At 52.3% G+C, this 25,948-nt stretch overlaps 7 protein-coding genes across 7 annotated transcripts; 6 read left to right on the top strand and 1 right to left on the bottom strand.

The window, feature by feature from the left end:
• Nucleotides 1-1,680: 1,680 nt before the first annotated feature.
• Nucleotides 1,681-4,172, top strand: EAH_00022350 (hypothetical protein, conserved; the record flags this gene model as incomplete). The annotated part of the gene is made up of 3 exons (XM_013396971.1): nt 1,681-1,911; nt 2,630-2,959; nt 3,888-4,172. The coding sequence occupies 3 exons, from the start codon at nt 1,681-1,683 to the stop codon at nt 4,170-4,172; spliced, it is 846 nt and encodes a 281-aa protein (XP_013252425.1).
• Nucleotides 4,173-4,733: 561 nt separating this feature from the next.
• EAH_00022340 (hypothetical protein, conserved) lies at nt 4,734-6,215 on the top strand (the record flags this gene model as incomplete). The annotated part of the gene is made up of 2 exons (XM_013396970.1): nt 4,734-4,879; nt 5,027-6,215. The coding sequence occupies 2 exons, from the start codon at nt 4,734-4,736 to the stop codon at nt 6,213-6,215; spliced, it is 1,335 nt and encodes a 444-aa protein (XP_013252424.1).
• A 3,242-nt stretch (nt 6,216-9,457) lies between these two features.
• On the top strand, nt 9,458-12,781 carry EAH_00022330 (hypothetical protein, conserved; the record flags this gene model as incomplete). Its single annotated transcript, XM_013396969.1, has 1 exon — nt 9,458-12,781. One exon carries the CDS (start codon nt 9,458-9,460, stop codon nt 12,779-12,781), a length of 3,324 nt encoding a protein of 1,107 aa, XP_013252423.1.
• A 398-nt stretch (nt 12,782-13,179) lies between these two features.
• EAH_00022320 (hypothetical protein) lies at nt 13,180-15,180 on the bottom strand (the record flags this gene model as incomplete). The annotated part of the gene is made up of 2 exons (XM_013396968.1): nt 13,180-14,906; nt 15,081-15,180. 2 exons carry the CDS (start codon nt 15,178-15,180, stop codon nt 13,180-13,182), a joined length of 1,827 nt encoding a protein of 608 aa, XP_013252422.1.
• Nucleotides 15,181-17,083: 1,903 nt separating this feature from the next.
• EAH_00022310 (hypothetical protein, conserved) lies at nt 17,084-18,041 on the top strand (the record flags this gene model as incomplete). The annotated part of the gene is made up of 2 exons (XM_013396967.1): nt 17,084-17,817; nt 18,038-18,041. 2 exons carry the CDS (start codon nt 17,084-17,086, stop codon nt 18,039-18,041), a joined length of 738 nt encoding a protein of 245 aa, XP_013252421.1.
• Nucleotides 18,042-21,984: 3,943 nt separating this feature from the next.
• Nucleotides 21,985-22,740, top strand: EAH_00022300 (hypothetical protein; the record flags this gene model as incomplete). Its single annotated transcript, XM_013396966.1, has 1 exon — nt 21,985-22,740. One exon carries the CDS (start codon nt 21,985-21,987, stop codon nt 22,738-22,740), a length of 756 nt encoding a protein of 251 aa, XP_013252420.1.
• A 1,905-nt stretch (nt 22,741-24,645) lies between these two features.
• On the top strand, nt 24,646-25,661 carry EAH_00022290 (hypothetical protein; the record flags this gene model as incomplete). The annotated part of the gene is made up of 2 exons (XM_013396965.1): nt 24,646-25,439; nt 25,652-25,661. The coding sequence occupies 2 exons, from the start codon at nt 24,646-24,648 to the stop codon at nt 25,659-25,661; spliced, it is 804 nt and encodes a 267-aa protein (XP_013252419.1).
• Between the last annotated feature and the right edge of the window lie 287 nt (nt 25,662-25,948).

Here is a 25,948-nt window from a genome sequence, read left to right as displayed (position 1 = left end):
GAATCCTGCAACAACAAATCCCTCTAAGCCCCTTCGCTGGTGCAGGCCCATCTAGAAGAGGCGCGCCGACTTCAGGGGCCTATGGGGGCGCCCTAGGCCCCAAGAAGTCTATATAGGGGGCCCTAGGGGGCCCCTAGAGGGCCCCCCGCTCTGGGTTGCCAATGGGGAATCAAGCCGTCCGAAGCATAAAGGGGCCTCAAGGACCCCCAAAGGGCACTCGGGAGCTATGAAGGCCTAGGTATGCCTTCCATACAGCCTCAAGAAAGCGAAGAAACCACACAAAGCTACAGAGGAGCAACGCGGCAAGCGGAGTTAGGCATGCTGCTGCTGCTGGGACTGCTGCTGAGCCTCCTGGGAAGAAGAAAAGGGAACCAGAGCTTCAAATAAACGCTCAGCAGCACGTGTGAGACTGTTGCTGCCCTCACGCGTGCCTACACCTTGGCGGCCAACGGACTCCCAGGGTGTCTGCACACGGAGCGGCCAGCATCGACTCAGACGGAGTCCTGGAGGCCTTATTCTCCTCGAGGTGCCCCGGTTCAGCTGGAAAGCGAGTTTGTTGCCTCAAGAGTAGCAACAGCAGCAACAACAGAAGCACCAGCAGCAGCCGCACCAGCAGCTAGCGGAGCATCGAAGGGACCTTAACGCACGGGCTTACGTTCGGTGGCAGTGTAGTGAAAAGAAGTGAGAAGATAGAGGGCGAAGAAATGCTCCAAGCACTAATTAACAATATTTTTTATGAAGAAGAGTCTTTCAGAGGATTCGAACGCCAGCAACATCAGCAGCAACAGCAGCAGCAGCAGCAGTCACCAGCATTGACTGGTTCTGGGGACAGCCCGGCCCCAAGCAACGCCGCATTTGTTTCCCAGCGAAGGCTGCGCTCAGCAAAGGTATTTCATCTAATGTTTTAAGACAATTCATTGTTATTTGTTTACCTAGAAGAATAGGAAAATCAGGGCTTCAACCAGTTTGCTGCTGCTACTGCCCACCAGCAGGAGGCCGTTGGGGCCCCGAAGGGCCCCCAGCAACGCTCCCACAGCAGCAGCACATTCTGCTGCAGCAGCACTGGCAGCCGAAGAAGCAGCTGCTGCGGCTCTGGAGAATCCGCTGGTGCAGCAGCACCTGCTGAGGGTGCTGCTGGAGCACCAGTGGTTAGACCGTTGTTTCATTGCCGTGTGCACACCTTAACACTGGCTGGCTGGCTGCTGCTGCTATTGCTGCTGCTGCTAATGCTGTTGCTACTGTTTCAGTAGTAGCATAGACCAACAGTCCCTGCAGCGGAGAGAGCATGGTAATGCCTGCTGTAGAGACGGAGCTTCCAGAAAGTCAACAAAAAACAAACAACTCTGCACATTTTGCAGCTCGAAGACAGACGCCAAGACCGCTGAACTCAGCAACCTCAGCGGCAAAAGCAGCAGCAGCAACACCACCCTCAGCTCTAGCAACAGCACCTGCAGCTACACCAGCAGCAGGTGCTGCAGCGACACCCAGAAGCAGAAGGAGCAACATCAGCAGCAAGAGCAACAGCAGTTCCAAGTGGATCCGATTCACGATCATCAGCAGCAGCTGCATGAAGAAGATGCTATAACAACAGAAGAAACCGCGGTGGCGACAGCAGCAGCATAAACGGCAACAGCAGCAGCAATAGCAGCAGCAGCAGCAGCAGCAGGTTCACTGAGTCCGATGGAAGTAGGGGAACTGCACCTGGAGCGGGCATTGGCCTCTCTTTCTCGCAGTTTTTTGTTTTTTTCTCTGTCTCCAGACTGGGCTTCTGTCGCTAGAGAAGCAGCATTAGCAGCAGAAGCATTTCATGCAGCAGGCCTTTGCTGTCGCGAAGCGAAGGCTCTGAGACTCTGCGCTCAGGCAGAACGCAATTTAGGCAAGCCGAGGGCTGCAGGCAAAGCCATGCAGAAGGTGGGGCAGCGAGAGACAGAAAGAGACAGAATGGAGATGAAGGACAGGGGGAGACGAGAGACAGAGATAGAGAGACACAAGCCGCAGATAGAGATAGAAACAGAGAGACGTACAGGGGCAAAGGAAAGAAACCTGGGGAGCAGCTCGTAGAAGAAGACAAACAATTATTTAAAAACCTGAGTAGAGACACAGGCAGTAGACAGAGAAGGCCGCTGCAGCGAAGCGAACAGCGACAAAAAAGAAAAGGATACAGGAGAACGACGAGACACAGAAAGGGATAAAGGAGACAGAAGAAAGGGACAGATACAACAGACAGAAACTACATGGAGATGCAGAGGCACTGTAGTGATTAGCAGACAGCCAGCGGGCGAAGTGCAACAATAAATGATAAGAACAGATATAGCAGCAAGCAAAGAGACAAGGAACGAGGCAGACACAGAGAAAGATATACACGAAACGGCTGTAGAGACCGAGCAAACCCGGGCAGGCTCGTATCTATCTGACGGGAAGGAGACACTTTTGTGCGGCGTTTGGTTTTCTCTGATCCCGCATGGCTTTTACTTTTCTTTATTGTTATCTGAATTTGCATTTGTGTCCGGTGCTGTATCCGTTTGCCGCTTCGGAGACAAAGGCAAAAAAAAACACAGAAACCAGCAAAGACAGGGACTTATCGCGCCTCTAAACCTTCTCTTTTGATGCTGCTTTGTGTCTGTTGCAGCTAGGCGATTTGATGATGAAGGAAAAGAAGGCTGCGCGACGCAGCAGCAACAGCGGAAGCAGCAAGAGCAGTGTTGGAGGCGCAGCAGCAGCAGCATATGAGGAGGCAATGCAATGCTACGGAGAGGCCATTTGCTTTTTTCGTGCAGCAGGGGCTGTTGACCTGGCGGTGCCGCTGCTCCTGAAAGTTTCTGCAAAACGCGAGCAAGAGAAAACAGACAAAGGGTTTGGTTTATGTGCTGAGGCATATGAAGAAGCCCTCCATCTCCTAATCACCAAGCACGACCTGCAACAGGCCGATGAAGTGTACAGGCACTATATCTGTAGTCTCGTAAGATCTAAACAGCTGCAGAAAGCTCTGTCCATTGTCTTCAGACGTATCGAGTGTCTGTACACCCTGGGAAGGCTCGAAGCTCTCCACAAATGCATTTTAACAGCTGTCTTCCTTTTTCTCGAGATGGGACAAACAGCCCTTGCAGACAGAACGCTCTCAGGACAAGAAGTAATGAAAGCACTAAACCATAAACCCTAAACCCTAGATATCATGTTGCAAACCATTAGATTTAACTCCGTAGCACTAAACCCTAAACTCCAAACCCTTGCGGGGCATCAGTCAAAACAAAGAACGAGATAGTTCCCCGGTCTTTTTCGTGGGGTGTTCCTTCTCTAGGTTTTGTCTGTTCTCGTCTCTGTATCCTATGCTCCGGTTTCCCTTCGTTATGAGGCTTTTCTTGTTTCCTTCTCTATGTTATGCTTGGCTTTGCCTTGATTTTTTGTGCTGTGTCGTAAGGCTTTATTTGTTCTGTGATTGCCTGCGTCTTAAGGTTTTATTTGTTCTCTGATTGTCTATGAAGTATTATGCGTCTCTGAAGTGTGTTCGCTTGTCTCTCTGTCGAGCCTTTGTTTGTCCTCGTGTTCAGGTTTTGTTTCTCTCCCATGGGGGCTTTTGTTTGTCTCACTTCTGCGCCGCCGTTCTATGTCTTCATGCTTTGTTTTTTGGTTTTGTTTATCGTTGTCGTGCGGCCTTGTGTTTCTCTCTCGAGGTTTCGCTCGTTTTTGCTGTGTTGTTCCGTTTTTTTGTTGTCTCCTGGGAGGGCGTTTTTCCTTATGTCTTTTTTCTTCAGCTTGTTGTGAAGCTGATAAGCGGCCCGGAAACACTGAAAAGATGCAGAGGGGAGAGACATCTTCTCGTACTACTCCTCCCTCTCCTGCTGCTTCCGCTTCTGGTGCTGCTTCTGCTAATGCTGCTGCTGCTGCAGGCTCTGCGCAGCAGCTTTCTGGGGAGCCCGGAGTTTGCTGCTGGGGCTGCTGCAGTGGACGCGTCGAAGGTGGGAGACAACGTGCGCCTCGCTGAAGCCCTCGAAGCTCCTGTCTTCCGTTTATTGCTGCCTCCTGTTGCAGCGCTAGCAGCACAAAGAGCAGCTGCAGTGAGATGCTGCAGTGGAGCAAACAGCTCCAGAGAGTTCAACGAAATCGGGTTCTCTGGGGAGGCAATCGATCTGCTCCTTATGAGCGAGACGCAGGCCCTTAACCCCACACCCTGAACTGTAAACCCAAAATTTCAACCTTAAACGCTAAAAGCATGAGACATGCTTGCCTCCAGAAATTAAATTCCAACAACCCCACCCAAGAACGTTTTAACGCTCCGTGCACGAGGAACCGGAAGGCGATGCCTCCCCAGGAGCAGAGGGAAGGCAGGTCCTTTCTGAAGGATTTCAAGGGTAAAATATGGTATTTAATTTAGATCAATATACTGAAATTCAGAAAACAAAATCCATCATAACGGAACCAGTAGTAGCTTAAACGATGGAGGCTCCCCCAAAGCCGGTACGGGCTCGTCAGCGGTTACAGCAGCAGCAGCAGCTGTACCTGCAAGCGCCCTACGGCTAGCTTCTGTATTTTCTTGATTAATTTTTGTGGAAAAGTAATTAAACCCTGGGGTCGACGCGTCTTTTCTTTCAGCACCCCACGGCTCCACTTCGCGGTCCACTGACCATTGCTGCCTCCCTTATACCCTATTCCCATTTCGTTTGAATCTTTAAGCCCGTCGGGGAGATAAATATGATGATGATTTTCATGCGAAGGGGCGGGTCTTTCTTGCAAAAATGACTATGATTACAGCGAGAGCACTAGCCATAGCGGGTGCTGTTGCTGCTGTCGCTGCTGCTGCTGCTGCTGCGTCTCCGGTTGTAACGGAAAGACACGAAGAACCAGCAGCAACAGCACCAGTGGACATATCTCCGGTGCCATGGTGGGGTATTTCTAACAGGGACCGTCTTGGTCTGCCTACACAGGCTGGAGTGGTTAAGCAGCCGCAACGGAGGGCAGTCATTATTGCTGCAGGTGTTGCTGCTCTGGCTTCAGCGTGTACAGTGTTTTTCTTGTTGTTGTATTGCAGCTACCTGCTGAGGATCCAACGCTCTTCAGGAGTTTCCCCCCGAACGCTGGCAGAAGGAGGGTCGAGGGCATCGTCTGCTGCTGGAGATGAAGAAGGAGAAGGAGCAGCAGCAGCTGCAACACCACGAACAACGGTTGGAGCTTGCGATCCTCCGGGGCCTCCTTTATTGAGTGAAGGCGCGAACGTCTCAGCTGCTGCAGGAGTACAAGTAGGAATTTTGACTGAAATTGTGCAGCGCGGTGGTGGGTTGCCTCCCGAAGACCTGGACGACATTACAGATATGTTGAAGGCATTGAAAGCACTTTTGAGCTTAGTAGGGTCAAAGAGGGGCATGATTTCAGGGTTTGAGAAAAGCCTGCAAGAGGACATTGAAGAGCTGTCTCGAATGGAACAATCCCTGGCGTCAGGGACCCTGTGGAGTCCTTTAATGCTGCAGATGCAAGCAGACATTCAAACGGATAAGGAGCGACTAGAAGGCTGGAAGGACGAACTGAAAGTGCTGCAACAGCATTTGGGAGATGGCACACGTAAAGCGCAAAAGCTAATAAAGCGTATCTGCTCTTCGTCAGGATGTTCAACACCAGAGAGGCGACACAGCAGCGCCTTGCCCCCCAGAAGCAGGAGTAGTGAGAGCCGCACCAGTAGGATAGGGAGGAGCTCCAGCAGTAGTACAAGCAGAAGCCGCAGCACCAGTGTGGACACGTATGGGCCTACCTCGGGGGAGTCCCGTAGAGGCCGCTCGCCTCGCAGGGACAAGGCGGACGTTTCGCAGCAGCAGAAGGAGATGGACGATTTACAGAGTATGGTGCAGGTAACGATACAGCTGCAGAAAATGCAGCTGGGGAGTGGGCAGGGGGAGGCTCAGTCGAAGGAGACGCAGGGTGGGCCGGACACGCTACGTTCTTGGCTGCAGTCCCACGGCCAGCAACAGCACCCAGGGCATCAACAGCAACAGCAACAGCAACGGGGAAGAGGTGGTGCTGCGACGGGCCCGCGGAGTGGAGACGCTCCAAGAGGAGGAGTTGCAGGCAGAAGAGGCGGGGGAGGCAACGGCAGACTCGGCAGACGTTCCTGGCAGCGCAGGGGGAGCAGCAGCAGCAGCAACGGCAGAGGGGGGAAAGGATCACCTTTGAAGACTCCTCTGGGCCACATTACAGAAGAATCGGATGAAGACAGTGGAACGACGTAGCAGCAGAAGAAGCGGCACCAACCGGATAAAGGGTTTTCGCACAGGCATCATCTGTCTGTAATGCAGCTTGCAGCCTCCCGGGCATCAGCTGCAGTAGCCGCAGTTTGTGGTGCATCTAGAAGCAGAGCTTGCAAAGGAAGAGTTGATGGGCATTAATGATGGGCAGGCTACAGGCGTTCCAGTGAGTATTGACACCGAATGTCTCTCTTCTTTGGCTAAACGCCGCCGTAGGTGGCCGAAGGCAACAAATCAGCGCACTGCTGCAGCACCTGCAGCTGACGAAACAACAGGCCCTTTGGCAAACCAGAAACAAGCTGCAATGAAGTAGGAGGCGCCTGCCCTGCAACGGCTCCCTGCCGCAGCAGCGGCTTCTTGCTGCTGCCGCCGCTGGTCCCCTGACCGCAGTAGCGCCCCCCCAGGCAAAGCAGTTACAGCAGATACAACAGCGCAGCTGCCTCTTTTGCTTACAGTTTAGGCTGTGCTGTTGTCACTTTATTTGTAGACAGGAATGAAGAAATGATGGAGCAGCTGCAGCAGCAGCAGCACCGCAGCAAAAGCAGCACCGAAGCAACCCTGGTAGCTGCTGCGCTGGGCAGCAATATCACAGAAGGGCCCACGAGCGCACCAATGTGTATCGTTTGCTGCTGCGCATTGACCTCGAAAACCCAGTTCCTTAGTGGCAGGGTTCCCTGTCCCATCTACGGCACTTGCAGCAACGGTTGCAACACAAGCTGTAGCAGCAGGAGTAGGAGCATCAGTTGTAGCAGCACTTCAGCAGAAGTAGCAGCAGCCGCAGTTGTAGGAACAGAAGTTTCAGCAGCTGCAGCATCGGAAAGTTTGATGCTTTGGGTATTTGGCTCTGGGGGATGCGAAGTACACCTATGAGTGGGTAAGGGTATCTTCAGGAATTGCCTGAGCTGCTGCAGCATTCAGCAGAAAAGAAGGCTACAAAGCAGAGCATGTTGGTTAGAATGGTGTTAGGGAAGCGGCACCACTTGAATACAGCGGGTCTGAGGGGCTGTAGCGCTGCTGCCTGGTGCTCTTGAGTGGGGGCTGATTATGCTCCGCGATGCTTTCAGATCAGACGCGAGGGGCTGGGAGCTGCTTCAGTTGGTCAGGTAGGAGCGGCGGCTGCCGCTGTAGCAGCAGCTTGATGCTGCTGCAGGAGTGGGAAAGGCCGTGCGAGGCTTTGCGGGTGGTGCGTTCCGTGTTGTAGCAGGTGCATCGTTGCATCAGCTGCAGCGGCGGGATTGAGAGACTGGGGTTTTTGTTGCTTCTGTGAAGGAGTTCACCATACCATCACCTGCTGCTGGAGAGAGTTCAGTACTTCCATCAAATTTCGGGTTTCTGTTCAAACCAGTGGAGACTGCACACTGATTTCTTTGTTCGCCACAGGGGACCGTGGCACCAGCACCAATACTCGCCGGATGCTGCGTGCCGAGCCTTGTGCTTTAGCTGGGTGCTCACGGTGTGCAGTGTACATGCAACATTCGAAAAGAGTTTTCCACGCACCTGGAGAAGACCGGAAAGGAGATAGTAGCAGCACTCAACAGTATGAAGAACCAGCGTTTCACCTCCTCCTGCAACGACTGCAAGCGGCGGCTCCAGTACAGTCTCTCTTCGCTTTCTTCTCAGCTTAGGCTCAGTAGTCCTTAGCATCACCACCGCTAAAACCAAGAACACTACTGGCGGCAACAGACAGCCGCAGCTGCAGCAACACCATCCCCAACGGCAGCATAGCGACAACAAGACCAGTAGCAGAAGGAACAGCAAAAGCAGTTGGAGCAGCAGCTGCAACAGCAACAGCAGTGACGACAGCAGCAGCGACAACACCAGCAGCAACAGAAACAATACGAACAACGGCAAGAGCCCGCAAACAGGTGCCGGCACTCCCGGGGGCTGATGGGCAAGTAGGCACTGTTTCTCTTCCAGCTAGCAGCAGCTGTTCGGTGCAATTCCAAGCTTATTGTAGCTGCCCGATGCGAATATGTGACCTTTTTTGTATTCAGTGACACCGCACAGTCATAGTACACTTCTTTGTTTTTGTGCAGCAGCCAACACGAGGAGACACTCCACCTAACAGCATAGGTGATCTGGGGAACATATGCATCTCAAGTGGTGCTACCCGTTTCCGACCTTTAATAGTAGCTTATATAAGCACACATGCAACTAGAGACTGGTCTGTAGGTGCGAGTATCACCTCTTTTGGCTCCTTCACTTCGCCGCTCATTGAATAGGGTAGCGAAGCTTCCCTGATCGCCTTGTTTGCTCCTCCGGGGGCGTTGCTCGAAGTCTTATTTCTCGTTCCTTGGCCATTTTCATACATCTGCAATCTCAAATAATGTGATATCGTTTGTTGTACATGGTGCACATGCTCTGCCCGGAATAAGCCACCGGCCTTCTTGTAGCCGAACTCCGTGGGACGTGGTGACTACCGCCACTCAGCTTATCACCGCTCAGCTATGGTGCGTAGGTGGCAATTGCGTGTAAAAAAGTAAAAATACATCGGATAAGTTTTCCTTCCAAAAAGGTTTGACCTCCCCTTCAGTGTTCAGAAGCCTGAACACAGAGGCCTAAGACCCGACGACCGGAGCAGCTCTGGGCTGCTTATCGTGTGTTGCAACACTACAACTAGTGATGGAAGGTAATCACAAATACAAGCCCAACCAAGCCCCTCTTGTTACATACATCAACACTGTATCCAATTGTTGAACACTTACGCTTATTTGGCTCTTCGTAGACAGCGAACGCGCGAGTAGGGAGAAGTCCACGAAATTTGGGCAGACCGTGCTACCCAAACCTACACGCAGCCAACTACAAAACGCCCCAGCAAATTCAAAGAGACGGGAGAATAAATGAACCAGCAAACTGACTTTACTACATATAACAACGGATTTATAGCTCAGCATATCACCCGTGCACCCCACCTACATCGCTCTGAAGAAACGATAACGTAACACTGGAGCTGCTGCCCCTGCTGCTCCAGCCTGGGCGGCGGGGATGCCTTGTGAGCCCCTGTGAATGGAAATATCCCACTAATGCTCCACAACTTAAAAGTAAATGTGCTATTTCATAGAAAGGGGGACAGTATCATAGGTTTTGCCTTTTCGTATCCCGAGAAGGCACGGCGCCCGGGTGCTTGGGGCTGGGAGCCGGTGTGTCAAGGCGGAGGGACAGTCAGACAATCATTGAGAGTTTGCAGATCTTTTTGTTTTTTTTCCTCCCAGAACAATGCATGAAAAATGAAGCGTTGTGTCTGCGCTGCAGTGGCGTTACTTCTGGGCGCCTTGGGGTCGCGGGGACAGCCACCGCTTTCGGGCTCAGCGCGAGCGCGCGAAGCTCCCCACAAACCCCCCTGCGAAAGTGCGGAAATTTATCGGTTTTATCATAATCACTTGATGGGATCTGAGCAGTTTGTGCAAGAATGTGAGAGTTGCAAACAGCGCCCGTGCTGTGCTCCAGGATTCCCCCTTAAGGGCGTGTGCTTCGTTACTGCCCTTGCTACAGCTTATCTTCTGCTACGATGTTTCACCTTCCTCTCCAACTCCAAAGTTTCCACTGCCAAACGTTTGCTTTCAGCAGCAGACGGCGACGAGAGCGGCGACAGCTGCGGACCAGCTGACTCGCTGCAATCGCGGTTGCAAACACTACAGCAGAGTTTGGTGCAACTGCACACGCAGGCGTCTTCGGATGCTCAAGAACAGTTGGAAATTCTCCTAGCAGGTTCTGGGCAGTCTGGCTCCATGACCGACGAGGAACAGTCTGACGTGGATGAGGCGATCAAGCGCTTGCAAGGCCTGATGTCTACCGCAGAAGAGGCAGTAACAGCGGCTTCTGGGTTTAGCGAGTCTCTACAGGAAGATACTGATTCACTTTCCCAGAAGCTCAGAGAATTACCTCCAGGAGCCCCCAAACCGCCCGCAGTACAGCAGCTTGCTGCTGATATAGAGTCAGACTTGGGAGCGTTGCATGGTTACTGCAAGGACGCTGAAAGTGCAATAAAAGAACTGCAAGCTGCATCTGGTAGCCCAACCCAGTACGGCTGGTTTCTACTGAAGATGGCGGATCAAGAGACGAATGAGCAGCAGCAACCCACCTCGGAAACTGTCGCCGCTGCAGTGGTAGCAGCAAGTATAGTGCTGGGCGGCACCCCGCCTGAGCTACAGGTCACTTGCCCTAAAGCAAAGCGCCAGCTTGGTGCGATAGCAGATAGAACGCATTCAGAGCTCGAACACTGGCGTGAATTGCTTGGGAGTCCCACTTTCCTTGGCGGTCCCTCGCATATGGTGACGGTGCAGCTGGGATCAGCATCAGGAACAGCTCGCAGAGGACGGCGCGTGGCGCTGGGGATGAAAACGCTCCAGATGCCGGAGCAAGCTGAACAGTTGGAAGCCGGATGTAAGCTGCTGGAGGCCCAAGTAAGTAGTGCGCGGCAACAGCATGAGGATCGCCGCAAGCAGGAGCAAGAAACGCTCCGGCGTCGCCGGGAGCGTATGCAGCGTCACGAGAAGGCATTGACTGCACAGTGGGACGCTGAAAGCATAACAGAGCAGATTCTTGTTGTGGTCGGCTCGGCTAGGGGTGCTGCTTCACGGGGACCTTCCGGGACGTATGGCGATCGCACGGAAGCCGAGGGCATTTACCTGAAGCTCGCTTCATGCATGTCAACGGCAGGGGAGCTTGATAAAGAACTTCTGCAAGGCACTGAAGCAGGCAAGAACCTGGAAGAAGCTTTAAAAGCTGCTGATGATGAAATGCAAAAGCTTAAAGACTTTCTCCGCGGCATATGGGCAGATATTATGGAGACACTTACACAGGCCACGGTGTCAGCGACACAGGCATTACAGACTGCCTGCGCGCAGCTCGGCGCCGAAGCGGGAGGCTCAGAAGATGCAGCAGAAAAAGCACCACCGCCTCCATCAGCAAGTGACGGTGCTCCAAGTGTCTTCCCTCCTTCTGAGGAGAAAATCTTACGAGGTATGGAAAGGCTGCTCACAACCGTTGGGGGCGTACAGAAACAGAAAGAACGGTTGGACGGCCTATTGAAGGCCCACCCCCCTCACAAAAGCCTCACGGAAAAGCTAAAGGATCTGGATGAAGCCCTCAGTGTCGCCCTAGGAACAGGACAAACCACTACAGAGTTGCTGTTGCAGACCTGGATAGGGTCCGTCGATGAAGCACTAGGAGCCGAGGCCGCGGCAAAAGAAGAGCTTAAGGCGGCGCAAAAGAATGAACAAGACAAGAAGTCAGGTTCAAAGGAGGAGCGTTTACAAGCAACAAATGAAAGGGCTCGGCAGCAGGAAGTGGTTGACGAAGCAACAAAGCGGAGGCGCAGAGAATCACATAAAGTTGTAGTAGGAGCCTCCATCTTCATCGGGTTCTCTTTGCCCACTTCAGCTGTTGAAGCGCTGCAGTCCACCGCGGCTGCTGCAAGGGCCCCGCTTGTCCCTGGTCATTTTACTATACCTAGCCTACGCAAAGCCCCTCAGGTAGGAATTCCCGAAGAAATCGAAATCCCCCGCACGAAGCATATAAAACTCCCGTCGCAGCCTAGTCCCGACTTGCCGACAACGGGTGGCCCTGTGCACCCTCCTGCTGCTGCTGGTCCTTCGGATGCTGGGCTTCCTCATCCTCCGCCTTCTGGGCCTTTAGTCAAGAAATTTGGGAAGGGTGTTGCTGACGGTGAAAAGGACCCTCTGGGCTCTGTTTCTTCTCTGTTGAGTTTGCTTGGGAACGGTCCTGTCGATGATGGCGACTCTGTTTTGGACTTCATGGGGGACGGCGTCTCGGAAAGCGAGAAGAAGATGGAAGAGATGGTAGTAGGAGGAGCTGCATCGGCTGCTGCTGCTGCTGCACTCGGTGGCACGTCTTCGGGAACAAAGGGTAGAAAGCGCAGAGAAAGCCCATTTGGCACAGGCTCAAGGTGGAGAAAACCGTCAGTGAAGTCAGGAAAAAAAGATAAAACAGGATTATCAGAGGGAGACAAGCCGGCCGACAAAGATACGGAACATTTGCCGTCGCGAGGCTCGCAGACCTCAGGCGTGCCGAAAGGCAGCGAAGGTCAGGGGACACAAAAAGGCAAGAAGAAATCAAGCGATAAAGGCGTCAAGAGGAGCTCCTCTTTTGGTGGGCCTCTTGGCGGCAACACACCGTCACTTGAGTCAATGAAGAAGGCAAGTAGCTGCGAGGGAGGCCTTCCAGTGGGAGATCCTGCCGAAGCGCCCAAATCGAGGAGGCAGAGCATGTTGAAGGTGTTTGTCGGTGCCTTTGGAGGGACGCCGAAACGCGCAGGCTCCCTCCCGCGCCTACGAACACCAGCGGCACAACCAACAGCACCAACAGGAGTAGCACTAACAGAAACAGAAGGTGCACCAAGTGGAGCCCCACCAGACGAAGCAGGAGGAGCACCAAGAGAACGAACATCAGCATCCGGAGGACCCTGCGAAGAGGGGGAAACAGAGAAGCAAAAGACACAGGAGCCTCAACAACCTGCTGATACTGACGAAACCAAGGGCAGAAGCAAAAGGAAGGGCAGCAAGAAGGTACCAAAGCCTGGCAAAGATTAACGTGAAGGCAAAAGCCACTGAGATGAACCCGAACTGAATGGCAACAGAAGCAGCAGCATCAGCAGCATCAGCAGCATCAGCAGTAGCAGGTAGAGACCTAAGCTTGTTCATGAGAGATTGTGTAATGAGCATTCCCCACTCCTCGTGGTAGAAATGCCTTGGCCCTTGACACATACTTCAACAACATGAGGATTGGCGGCTGCTTCACTGGGCGGCTGAGTAGCTGGCCAGCTAGCTAGCTTGGTACCTATCAGAGTAGGCGTGCTAGAAAAAAAAATGCTGAAGGCGCCATAGGTTGCGCCGGCACCATTTTAGTGGTTGCAGCTAAGAGGTTCTTCCCGCTGTGCTTTTCTTGGAAGCAGCACCGCTAGCTGCAGCAACCGGTTCAGCAGCTACAGCTAAAGCAACAGCAGCCCCAGCAGCAGCACCACCCGCAGCGGCAGCAGCGCCACCCACAGCGGCAGCAGCACCACCCGCAGCGGCAGCAGCAGCACCCGCAGTGGCAGCAGCAGCACCCGCAGTGGCAGCATTTCCCCCCCGAGCTGCAGCAGCACAACACCCAGCTGCAGCAGCACCACCCCCAGCTGCAGCAGCACAACACCCAGCTGCAGCAGCACCACCCCCAGCTGCAGCAGCACGACTAGCATCTGCACCGTCACCACCAGCAGCTGCAGCAGCACCACTAGCATCTGCAGAATCACCACTAGCAGCTGCAGCAGCTCCATCAGCGGCTGCAGCAGCACCACCAGCAGCTGCAGCAGCACCACCCCCAGCTGCAGCAGCACCACCACCAGCTGCAGCAGCACCACTAGCATCTGCAGAAGCACCACCCCCAGCTGCAGCAGCACAACACCCAGCTGCAGCAGCACCACCCCCAGCTGCAGCAGCTCCACCAGCAGCTGCAACAGCACCACTAGCAGCTGCAGCAGCACCACCCCCAGCTGCAGAAGCACCACCCCCAGCTGCCGCAGCGCCCCTAGCAGCTGCAGCAGCACCACCACCAGCTGCAGCAGCACCACCCGCAGCGGCAGCAGCACCACTAGCAGGCACGGCAGCACCACTAGCATCTGCAGAAGCACCACTAGCAGCTGCAGCAGCTCCACCAGCAGCTGCAGCAGCACCACCCCCAGCTGCAGCAGCACCACTAGCAGCTGCAGCAGCACCACCCCCAGCTGCAGCAGCACCACTAGCAGCTGCAGCATCACCACTAGCAGCTGCAGCATCACCACTAGCAGCTGCAGCATCACTGCAGCAGAACCGTAAGCAGCTGCAGAAGCTTCACCAGCAGCTGCAGCAGCAGCACCACCAGCTAGAGCAGCTCCACCAACAGCTGCAGCAGCACCACCCCCAGCTGCAGCAGCACCACTAGCAGCTGCAGAAGCACCACTAGCAGCTGCAGAATCACCACCCCCAGCAGCTGCAGCAGCTCCACCCCCAGCTGCAGCAGCACCACTAGCAGCTGCAGAAGCACCACCCCTAGCTGCGGCAGCTCCACCCGCAGCGGCAGCAGCACCACTAGCAGCTGCTGCAGCTCCACCCCCAGCTGCAACAGCTCCACTAGCAGCTGCAGCAGCACCACTAGCAGCTGCAGCAGCACCACCCCCAGCTGCAGAAGCACCACTAGCAGCTGCAGCAGCACCACTAGCAGGCACGGCAGCACCACTAGCATCTGCAGAAGCACCACTAGCAGCTGCAGCAGCTCCACCAGCAGCTGCAGCAGCACCACTAGCAGCTGCAGCAGCACCACTAGCAGCTGCAAGAGCACCACTAGCAGCTGCAGCAGCTCCACCAGCAGCTGCAGCAGCACCACTAGCAGCTGCAGCCGCACCACCCCCAGCTGCAGAAGCACCACTAGCAGCTGCAACAGCACCACTAGCAGGCACAGCAGCACCACTAGCATCTGCAGAAGCACCACCAGCAGCTGCAGCAGCTCCACCAGCAGCAGCAACAGAACCACTAGCAGCTGCAGCAGCACCACCCGCAACGGCAGCAGCAGCACCCCCAGCTGCAGCAACACGGCTAGCAGCTGCAGCAGAGCGGCTAGCAGCTGTAGCAGCACCACTAGCAGCTGCAGCAACACCATCAACAGCTGCAGCAGCATCACCAGCAGCAGCTGCTGCAGGTACTGCAGCAGCGCCATCGGCAACTTCATCCACCGCTGCTGTTGATTTCCAGAGGATTAGAGGAGCACAGTGTATAGAGGTTTTGTGCCGCTATGTTGTGGCATCTTTGGCAGCAAGAAAGATTCATCTGGATGGTTGGCTATTTGTGGCAGCAGCTCTTGTTTTTCTCCCTGTACTCTGCGCTTGTCTCTCGGATTTTGTTTGGAACCTGTTTTTCCCTACTGCAGTTTCTCTCAAAGACCCGGAAGGCCTCAGCAGCTGGGAAGTTTTGGTCATTGCTCTGTCAAAGCATCACAGATGCCCAGAGGCAGCAAAGTAAGCAATTCACTTGGAGTGCAAAAACTCGCACGACCTACACACAAAGCACAATATTAGGGTAGGTGCATGCCATGCCTTACATGGAAGGCATGCAAAAGAAGTACTATGTATCAATATTCATTCAGTCATGAGAAGCTGAGTTTCACAGAGAGCCTACACTCACACGTGCGCGTTGGTTTATGCGTTCTGGCTTCTAGTTTCCCAAGCGCATGCCCATGCATGAGCAGCAGTAGAGGGAGGCATTGTTTTTGTTTACATAGGAGTAGGCGCATACTCTTTGAAAAGATTTAAAAACTCCTGCTGCAGCACCTGGAAGCCGCATACTATTGGCAGCTTGCCCCGTTTCTCGCGAAGGAGTTCAAGGAAATTCATGCGTGGAAGATACCACGAGAAGGAACCAAAGGCTCACTGCAAGTGAAAACTAAGCATAGGTATTGGATGCAATGCGGCTTCGGTCGTGAGTTATGTGACAAGAGAGAAACCGCAGGGTTGCGGCATTCGTTCAGTTGGGTTCCATGGGTATAGGGGCGGTGCCTGCTACAATGGGAAAGTGGGTCGGCGTATCCCGTTGGCATTGCAACAGCTGCGCCTGGCTCTGACGGTGAATTGAAATACGTTTTTTTTGTATTGCACCAGGAGGATTCTTTACTTGATGGGGTAGCAGGTGCCTTCCCCAAACAAAGGTCTGCGTTGCTTTCAAGTTTTGCTCGTTCGCAACTTTCCTGGGGTCCTAGTCTTACATCTGTCGCATCTTCGATTCAATCTTTTGCTGCTTTGTGCATTGAGGGCGGCATCCAGTGCTCTGTGCGCGTAGTTCCCCGCTATCTAATTACCCGAACTTCACTCTATCGCTATGCGATTCTTCAAAGCATGTCCCTCCTTGGCTTCCCTGCCTGCACAGGTGCCCTCATATTCCCCAAGAATGAATTGATTTTGAGGCCCCTGGGCCATGGCAACAGCACATGGAAGCACCCTAGAGTGCCAGTCTCAGTGTGCATTTTTGCGGCCCCTGCACCAGCGCCACAACAAGTGGTGGGCCCCACAACCACCTCAGTGCACTCCGTTTATTGGTGTAAAATTTGAGGAAATTAAATCACACTGAATATGGCAATGGCGTATACTAGTACATCTTTCCGCTTCGGTGTGCCATTCCATCGTGCTGCGGGAATGTTCTCATCCGAGTTGTCAAAATGAACGATGCCTCATATTCAACCGTTACAATGCAGCATTTTTTCACATCCATCATCCTACATTTACAAGCTGAGTGGTGGCCTAAAGCTCCAGGACGCTCAACAACTTGCCCGCCGCCGCAGCCTTCTCGAGTGGCTGCAGAGCGAGCCACTCCAGAAATGAGCCACAAGGCGCAAGCCACAAGCTCTTGCGCACCAGGCATATAGAGGACACAGCCAGATTAGCAAAGCTGTAAGATTCGAAGTAGCAGACACAAATAGCTTGCACGATACATATTCCCCAGCAGGCCAACGGGAACGGGAAGCCCGGTCTCGCTAGTTGCCAGAGGTGGGTGAAGACCACCTTTACCAGAAAAGTAAGAAGTCCGTCAATGGGTTCAATAACCTGCAATGTTCTATGTATTTCGAGCAACCCGTGTATTATAATTAAGCCTAGACCATAAAATATACTTTTTATACCTGGCCAGTGTGTGCAGGCACAACTGCTCAGGAACAGGTAATTTAGAGTCTTGCCTGGCTGGCATCACTGTACTGCGCGCGCTCGCCGTTCCGTGCAGGGTGTCTTATTGATGGGGAAGCATCATCACTTTTTAAGAATTCATTTTTTCTGCATTGGTTGCTATCTTTTATTCTTTGTAGGGCGTGCGGGAAGCATTGCATTTGATCGTAAGATGTTTCGCGCTCCTGCTGTTGCTGCTGCTGCAGCGTACCTGACCATATCGGTGCTAGAGGGGGCCAGTGCTGGCCATCCTCATGGTCAGGAAGTTCCTTTCCAGCCAGTTATTGAACATGGAGTTGGAAATGGAAAAGTACACAGACATATCGAACCGACGCAGCTCAGGCCAACCTTTGCCCTAATCCGCTCCCTGTTTGGCGGTGGGCTTCTCATGGCGCTCTGTTTGGGATTCTTTTTTCTGCTGAGATCCACTCGTAGTTTTGCGTTGTTCCAGAAAGGAGTTAAAGAAGAAGGTAGACGGCGTGCTTCCGAGGAGGCACAAACTGGTGATGATGGAAGAGAGGATGAGGAAGGCAAGACGGCTCGTGCCGGAGGTCAGGGAGCTGCTTTGGATGCTCAGGGGAGCATCGTGAACGAAGCCGATACACTCAAAGCAATAGATTACCCACCGGCAGATGACCCTGTCACTTTGGGGCTGCAAGAAGTGCAGTCCCGGATCGGACAGATGGAGACGGTTCTTAAGTGGATTGCAGAGGCTGAGGAGTCAGGTAGAAGTGTCGACAGCACAGGCGAATCCCTTGGACACCGGCTGCGCCTAGGATTCCAATACCGCCAGAAGAACAGAAACGCTGAATTTGAACCTTCGGTTCCTGAAGAGCAGGTATCGAAGTTCAAGAGCCTCGTAGGCGAAATTGAGCAGACTCTGGGACGTCACTATGGCCGTGGCAGGTGGGGTTTATTTGCTGAGAGCCTTTGCTGAGGCGTGGGTAGTAGAATGTGCCTCGGATCAACAACGATTAGTGCTTGACAGACATCAATATCCCTATATGGGGCTTGCATCCAACGGGCTGTATGATCTAGGGGAAGAGCAAGTGCAGCATTTGAGGTTACCTACGAACGAAGGGCGATTTATTCGGTCTTTTTGTGGCGCTTCTGCGTGGTTTTGCAGGTAGGAAAGTCGCACAGATCCAGGAATGGAGGTGAAGCATTGAGGTTGACGGCGCTTGGATGCCGGGGCACGGCTGGTAGCAGAAGGATCTGCACGGCTGCTAGGTGAAGGTGATAGCAGAGCGTGGCTGCAAGAAGCCGAACAAGGTTGTGGAGGAGCGCTTGGCCCAAAATGATCTGTAGTTTTGAAGGGCGAGCTGGGTCGGGGAGGCAGTGCAGCACCAGTCATGGCTGGTGATGCTGGCCCAGGAACGGCAGCGTTCGAATGGTAGTTGAATGCATGCGTGCATGCATGCATTAGACTGCGCAGGTAGGGCCTATGGGGGGAGAGAGCTTCGCCTTTTAAGAACGGTTGTTGGGATGCGGTGGACCTGCTGCCTGAGTTCTGTTCCCGAAAGTTTGAATGATATCTTTGATATGATGACTCGATTCAATTTCCACGGCGGCCAGTTCTGACGAGCAGCGTGAAGCGACGCATGCATACTGTTGCCCAGGCTGCCGCCGTAGATCCAAGTGCAGACTTCAGTAGTTGTTTTACTGACATTTTGCTCTAAGTGTTGAACAACAGCAGCATCACCAAGAGCACCCGTAGGTAGGTGCGACGGTGCGTACTGTGCAGTTTGCAGTCTCGAGGCTTCGTGGCATAGGTGGTTCTGAACTTAACATATTCTTTACAGGGTAGGGGCTAGCAGGCCCAAAGCGAGATAGTTAGTCATGGGGAGTGATTAGTAGGGGTTATAGGTTCAAAGGGTCGAGGACATAGCCAGCTACCACCACCACTTTTTTCGGTAGCATCTTCGCAGCCAGCAGTAGCTTCTCGCCACACCCCCTTTGGGTGGGCAGCACCACCAGCTGCAGCGGCTTCTGCCATCGCTGTTGGTGGTTACCAGTGGATTAGAGGTGCTCAGTGAAGGTTCTTTGTTGCTACTTGGCGGCGTGTTCAGCAGCAGAGGGTTCAGATACATGTTCTGCAGCAACAGCCGCTGCCTCCTCCTTTTGTCCGCCTGCGCGTCTAGAATTTTGTTAGGAGCCTGTGACTGTGGCATCGTAGTGTGGCGAGGAAACCCACACAAACACCAACGAACCTGCAAAAAACCTGTTGGCAGCTGACAAATCGCGACTACTTCTCTTCGAGCAAGCATCGCAGGCCTCTAGAGGCAACATGACAAGCATTCACTTGCCCAGTGGAAGAAACCAAACGTTCTGCATGCAATACTCAATTTGCAATCTAGAAGCAGTCGCCTACGCCACCTATTTTTGGAAGGACTACGGAAGCGGTACTGTGAAAGAGCACGGCGCACCGATGCGCATTCAACAATGAGAGGCTCAGGTGTACAAAGAGCCTGAGACCCTGGATGTACATTTATGTTTAAGAACTGGCAGCCAATTTGGCAACTGCTTAGCTGTGTTCCTGGTGTGGCTCCGGCGAGCGCATACAACCCGTTAAGAAGCTGCTGGCAGCTGACAACTTGCTGTTGCGTCATTTGTTGAACGCACGGTAGGCACCTGGAGGGTGCAAAGCAAACATATCGCTTGACGAGTTGAAAAACCCACACGATCCACTGGCAGCACGCCATCTGCAGCCTAACGTTATATGCATCTGCAAGGAGATCATGGAAGGTGTGGGTAAGCGCTACTCTGAAGGAGTACCGTCCATCGATGTGGAATCACTACGAACGTGCATTCACCAGGTGTACGAAGAACCGAAACCCAAGCATGTGCATTTGTCTGTGTGAACTGGCAGCCAGTTCCCGAATTGCGTGTCCATGGATGTGCAGCCTATAGAAAGGTAGTGAGAGGCAATCTTTGTTCAGTGTAGGCGGAACTTGCAAATGGAAGGTTTGAAACACTTGGCGCAACACGTCAAGAAATTCTTGCCAGCCAGTGGCATTTCTCGCGGAGGAGTGAAAAGAAATGCAAGCAGGAGAGCTTTGAAGGGCAGCAGCTAATGCTGCGTGCGTGTAATTTACTCCTGCATACAAAAATTTAGCCTGCCGTTCACCTTGTCGCAATGCAGGTCTCCTACGTACTTACGTCTCCTTGCCAACCACCGTGTCAAACACCTTGATATTCCCTTTGGGGCAATTGATTCGAGGGCTCCTCCTAGGACATTGATACTCTACCAAACACTGCCGATTACGAAAGAAACAAAGTAAATACGAAATTCACATTCCTTTAACTAGAAGGTAACTGGAATTCCCTTTACTCTGGCAGTGATTCCACTTCTCTCTACATTCAAGCCAGGCTGGGTGGGTACGACGCTTCTTACTGGCCTAACTTTTAGCAGGGTTTTGGAAATGAACGATTACAACGGCAAATCCAGGTGGAAGAGCACAAAGGGACCTCTTCCCCAATCCCGATCGCTCTGGGGGTGGGGCCTTCTCCTAGCACTTTCGGTGGGTATAGGCTGGCTCCTAAAGTCCATCGTTGGTCTTGCCTCGTCCCATAAGAAAGTTGGAGAGGTTCTTTCTGGCGGCAGGTATTCAGCAGAAGACTCCGAAGGAATCAGCGGCCAGGCCACCAAAGTTGTGAGTTACCGTCGCTGGAGATCTTCAAATGCTACTCAAGGCGCCGAAAATTGATTGCCTACCGGCATATCCCCCTGTTACTCTGAGTCTAGAGGGAACGCATTCCAGAATCTCCCGGTTGCAGGAGGTACTTCAGCGGATAGGAGAGGCTGAGGAATCAGGGACGGTTGTTGACAGCGCAGGTGGAGTTCTCGGCCATCGGCTGCATCTGGCATATGAATGTCGCCAAAAGAACAAAAACGCTGAATTTGAACCTTTTGTTTCTGAGGAACAGATTTCGCTATTAAAGAAACCCGTCCAAGCAATTGAGGAAGCGACTGAACGACACTATGGCTACCGGAAACCATTGATTGTATCGCAGGAGGAAAAGGTGAGCAGGCTCCGCCATAATACACTCCTGAATGCAGCTCAATTGAGTAGTTTTTGCCGATGATAGAACATAATTGGAGCAACGCCCTCACTTATACAAACAAAATGTTGAAAATAAGCGAATTCTTGCAGAAGGCACCACGCAGAGCGAACGCAACAGCAGGCCAGCCTCAAGCCGGTGTGACAGGCGCGAGTGATAACCTGGCAAGCGTAAAAAACCACAGGACACAGGATGTTCTTCGCGCTGGGATATTTACAGTTTTTCCAAATCATTCTGGATAAAAACCTAATGAATACGACATCCATGCCGCAACTCGACGCTAACTGGGGGGCCTGGCTGGCGAGTTGTCGGGAACGCCCCTCGCAACAGCAAAGAGAACAAACCTCTCTAAAGTAGGGAAAGTTTGCAGTATCTCTCGTATAACAAGCAATTCTTGCACTAATGGCAACCAAGTACAATAAAATAGGCCTTTTCGCCAGGCTAACCGATGGTGGTCCACCTGTTGTCAAGAGCGACATCCTGGTTGACCTTTTGCAGAGGAACCCAGCAACGTCGAGCGTCTTGTATATGTGAGGGTACCATCACGTTTCTAACGAGTACTTCAGCGGGTCATGCATTCTCCTTCATTACTTTTTATTTGGGGGGCGTCTGTAGGGTATTATGCAAGGTCATTATTAATGTTGCGTGCAGTCCCAATAACGCTAATCCCTGTCTCGTGCAGAGTTGCCATACATAACGATTCTTTCTACCGTCAAGCTAGAAAGTTGTCAGTGGGAAGGAAAACTTACATTAGGCCAGCTAGTACAAACGAACCCTGAATTATTATTAACTGCGGACCAGAAAACATACTTTGTAGCTGGTGCAGCTGCTGCGAAACGAGTCAGCACGCTGCTGTTCCCCTCTTTTGAGGGGGGCGCTCAGGACCGTCGAGTGTCTTGTATTTGGGAGCGCAGTCACACATCAAACAAGTGTTTCGACAGACTATTCATTCTTCCCTATTTGCATTTTGTTTAGTACGCATTTGTACGGCATTTTACAAGGCCATTAGGAATGTTGCGTGCTCTTACTTTTGCTGCTTGGGCAGCATATCTGACCATCCCGCTGGCCGAGGGCGGCGGTGGTGCCGATCTCCTTGGCCAAGAAGTTCCTTCCAAATCTACCTTCCCGCATGGTGTTGGAAACGAACAATTACAACAATATCTCCAAGGGAAACAACCAAAAAAAGCCTCTCTTGCGATCCTCCCGGCGTTGGGGGTAGGGATTTTCGCTGCGCTCTCTATGGGGTTGAGTCTGGTACTAAAATCGATTCTTCGTTTCATCTCTCGGAAGGTGGGAGGCAATGTTCCTTCTGGCAGTTGGCATTCTTCAGGAGGAGCCGAAGAAATTAACGAAGAGGCGGCTGAAGGCGTGAGTTCCCCTGGGTGGAGTTCTGCAGAGGTTGATCCCGGCGCCACAAGCACAACAATCGAATCTGTACCAGCATACAACCCCAGTGTTCTGGGTTCAGAAGAAGTGCAATCCAGAATCGACGAAATGGAGCTACTGCTTCAGCGGATAAAAGAGGCAGAGGATTCAGACAACAATCTTGATAGCACAGGTATGACCTTTGAGCGCCTGTTGCAGCAGGCAAACTATTACCGCCAGCATAATGAGAACGCCGACTTTGAACCGTCCGTTCCTGAAGAACAGATTTTAAAGTTCAGGGAACTTCTTCAATACCTTATTGACGCTATCATGCTTCACTATGGCCCCGACAGGTGTGTCTACATTTTTAGAGACCAATTGATGTGGAATGCAGAACTGTGAATGACTCACCTTAAATACGACTAGTGATTGACGGTCTTGTAGATGGGAAAGAGCAGTTTGCAGTAATCAAGTCGTAATATTTATGGAAAGTGCCGGCCAGTTCACTTTGTTCTTTTTGCTACGCTTGAATTGCACTGGATTGCAGGTAGGAAAGGAGTAAGGTATTAAGACAGTACACCAACGACTTTTCTGGACAAGGCTTGAATGTCGCGGGCATGGAAGACTTGCTTCTAGAGGAGGAGTCTGCAAGGACTCTGGGTAAAGGTGACAGCAAGGCCTTGCTGCATGAAACCGAACACATTTATGAAGTAGTTTTTGATGTCTAATGTTTAATAAGGTTGAAGGGCGGGTTGGGTCGGGAGTGCAATTGCAGCACCAGGCTTCCCCGTCGATGTTGTTATAGGAGCCACAGGCTTCGAATGGTATGAGTGAATATACTCATTAGATGGCGCAGGTAGCGTCTATGGCAGCAAAAAGCTTTGCTTTTTAAGAGCGACTGCTAAGCTGCATTGGACATGTTAGCTGATAGTTCCGTCGCCTAACGCCTGAAGGATATTTTTGAGCTGATGGCCTTCTCTACTGTTCGCGAGGACCAGTTCTGGAGAACAGCGTAGAGATAGGCATGCATGCTGTTGCTGATGCTGCCGTAGCAGACCCAAATGTAGACTTAAGTGGAAATTTCACCGGCATTTTGCAGAACAACAGCAGCAGAAGCAGCAGCACCCGTAAATACCGTCGCCGTCAGTGCGGGGAGGGGCTGCGGGGACGATAGCTTGTAGTTTGTAGTCTCCAGTCGTCGCGCTAGAGGTTTTTCTGTTCGTAAAATAGACAAGATAACGACTAGCAGGCCCGCTAGCTAGCTAGTCACGTGGCGTGCATAGTATGTTTGGTTGATTCAAAGGGCCGAGAAAAGCCAGATACCATCACCACAGGTTTCGGCAGCGTCCTACAGCTACACCGCTTTTAGAAGGAGTAGCACCAGCAGCCGTGGTGGCCGTGTGCACTTGCTCTTGCTTGTGCACAGTGAAACAGAGCTTCTCAGGAATTGATGGTCCGTTGCTGCTACCTTGCGGCATCTTTAGCTGGAAGGGAGCTCACCTACATGCTTTGCAGCACCCTCTATTTTCTTCTTTTGCAGCCCTGAGCAGACGTGGCGAACAGAGCCTCATGGCACCCTCCCGCCACCGGAAACTATTGATTTTATCGCACGGGGAAAAGGTGAGCAGGCTCAGCCACAATACACTCCTGAATGCAGCTCAATTGAGTAGTTTTTGTCGATGATAGAACATAATTGGAGCTACGCCCCCACGTATACAAACAAAATGTTGAAAATAAGCGAATTCTTGCAGAAGACACCACGCAGAGCACACACGCAACTGCAGACTAATCGCCAGCCGGGCGAGAGACAACATGACAAGTGGAAAAAAAGGCACAGGAAACAGTATATCCTGCTCGCTAGGATATTTATAGTTTACCAAATCATTCTGGATAGAAGCCTAATGAAGACGATATTCATGCCCCCGCAACTCGACGGTAACGGGAACTGGCTCTGTCGAACCGCCAGAGGCAGCTCTCCTCGTTAGAGGAGGGAGGAAAACACCGTCTAAAGTAGAGAAAACCTGCATTATCTTAGGTATCACTGGAAATTCTCTCATTACTATTAGTCATGGATAAGAAAATATACTTCTTTCCCCGGCCTAGAGAAGGGCTGCTGCTGCTTAACCGGTGGGTAGTTGGTAATCCTGCTTCTCACTCTCCTGGCGCTCACCGAGCGCTGCTCCGAGTGTCTTGTCCACGCTGGGAAACCATCACATTTTGAACAAGTATTCCCAAATACTATTAATTCCTTTCTATTTCTTTTTTATTCACTACTGTTTTTAAAGGCATTTCGCATGCCCATTGAAGATGATGCGTACTGCTGCTTTTGTTGCTCTCGCAGCATATCTGACCATCTCAGAGGTGCGGGGCACCAGTGCCGCCGATGTCCAAGACCACAAAGCTTCTTCCTATCCTAGTTTTGCGCATGGCGTTGGAAATGAACAGATGCAACAGCATATTGAAGAGGCAGAATCCAAAAGACCCGCTAGAGGTTTCCGTGCTCCTTGGGTTCTTACTCTCGTCGTTGCAGGACTTGGCGCCGGTTTGCTTTTGCTGGTGAAATCCGTGCTTAGTCATACCCGTTCCGGGAAGAAGGCTAGTCAGGGTGAATGGGAAGTGCTCGAGGAGGCAAAAACTGGTGGTGATCAGCGTGGAGGTGAGGCAGAAGAGGAAGAACCTTCTGACGTTTGGCAGACTGCAGAGGGCTTCGAAGGAGCTGACCAAATGGCTCTTAAAGGCGACGATTACGAATTTTGGGAAGGTCGAATGAAAGATCTCTTGAAAGGGAAAGCCCCCCCAGATGGGTTGTGGCCTTTCGAACCTCCATATTCCCCTGTTACTATTGGAGTAGAAGAAACGCTTTCGCGGATCGATAGGATGCAGAGACTTGCCCAGTGGGTGAGGGAGGGATTCGAATCAGGGACTGTGACTGATAGTGCTGGCGGAATCCTCGGCCATCGCGTGCGTGAGGCCCGAGCTGTTCAGCAGCAGAACAAGAATGTACAATTTGATTCGTCTGTTCCTGAGGAGCTGGCTGAGAAGTTTCGGGATTGTGTTGGACTTCTTGAGAAGATTGTTGAATTTTTCGTTGTGTATTACAGGTGGGTCTACATTTGCAGAGTGCATTTATTGCTGTGGAGAGGACAGTTGAAAGTGCCTCTATCTACTTACTGTTAGACAGCCTTCCAGCTCGCGATGGCGAGTTTGCATTGAACAGGTCCGAATTAGGCATACTGCAGGTACAGAATTGAATATAGCCGACAAGCGGAGGGCAACTCATTTTCTTCTGTGGTGTGATTTGCTTGTTTTGCAGGGGTGGTTGAGGTGGACGGGCGAAGAGATGGTGCGCAGCGGGCTGCTGGTCAGAGGACGCCAGAGCAGTAGGAGTTATTATTGAGGTGTTGAAGATTCCGCTGCTGGAGCGAGCAAAGGCTGGCTTTCGGTGATAGTTTCTGCAGGGTGGCTGGACATAAACAATAGGATGCAAGTGGACGGCTGAAAGCCGGGGGATTCAATTGCATTCAAACATTCAAGATCCAGTAGATAGCCCTTCAAAATTATGTTGTTGTTGTTCAAATACTTTTTAACCCGCCCGTTCGATTGTACTCGT

Source organism: Eimeria acervulina, genomic scaffold (assembly GCF_000499425.1).
Source record: "Eimeria acervulina Houghton genomic scaffold, Eah_scaff163, whole genome shotgun sequence".
In the NCBI taxonomy this organism is placed as follows: Eukaryota; Apicomplexa; class Conoidasida; order Eucoccidiorida; family Eimeriidae; genus Eimeria; species Eimeria acervulina.
This window is presented reverse-complemented; position numbering and strand designations above follow the sequence as displayed.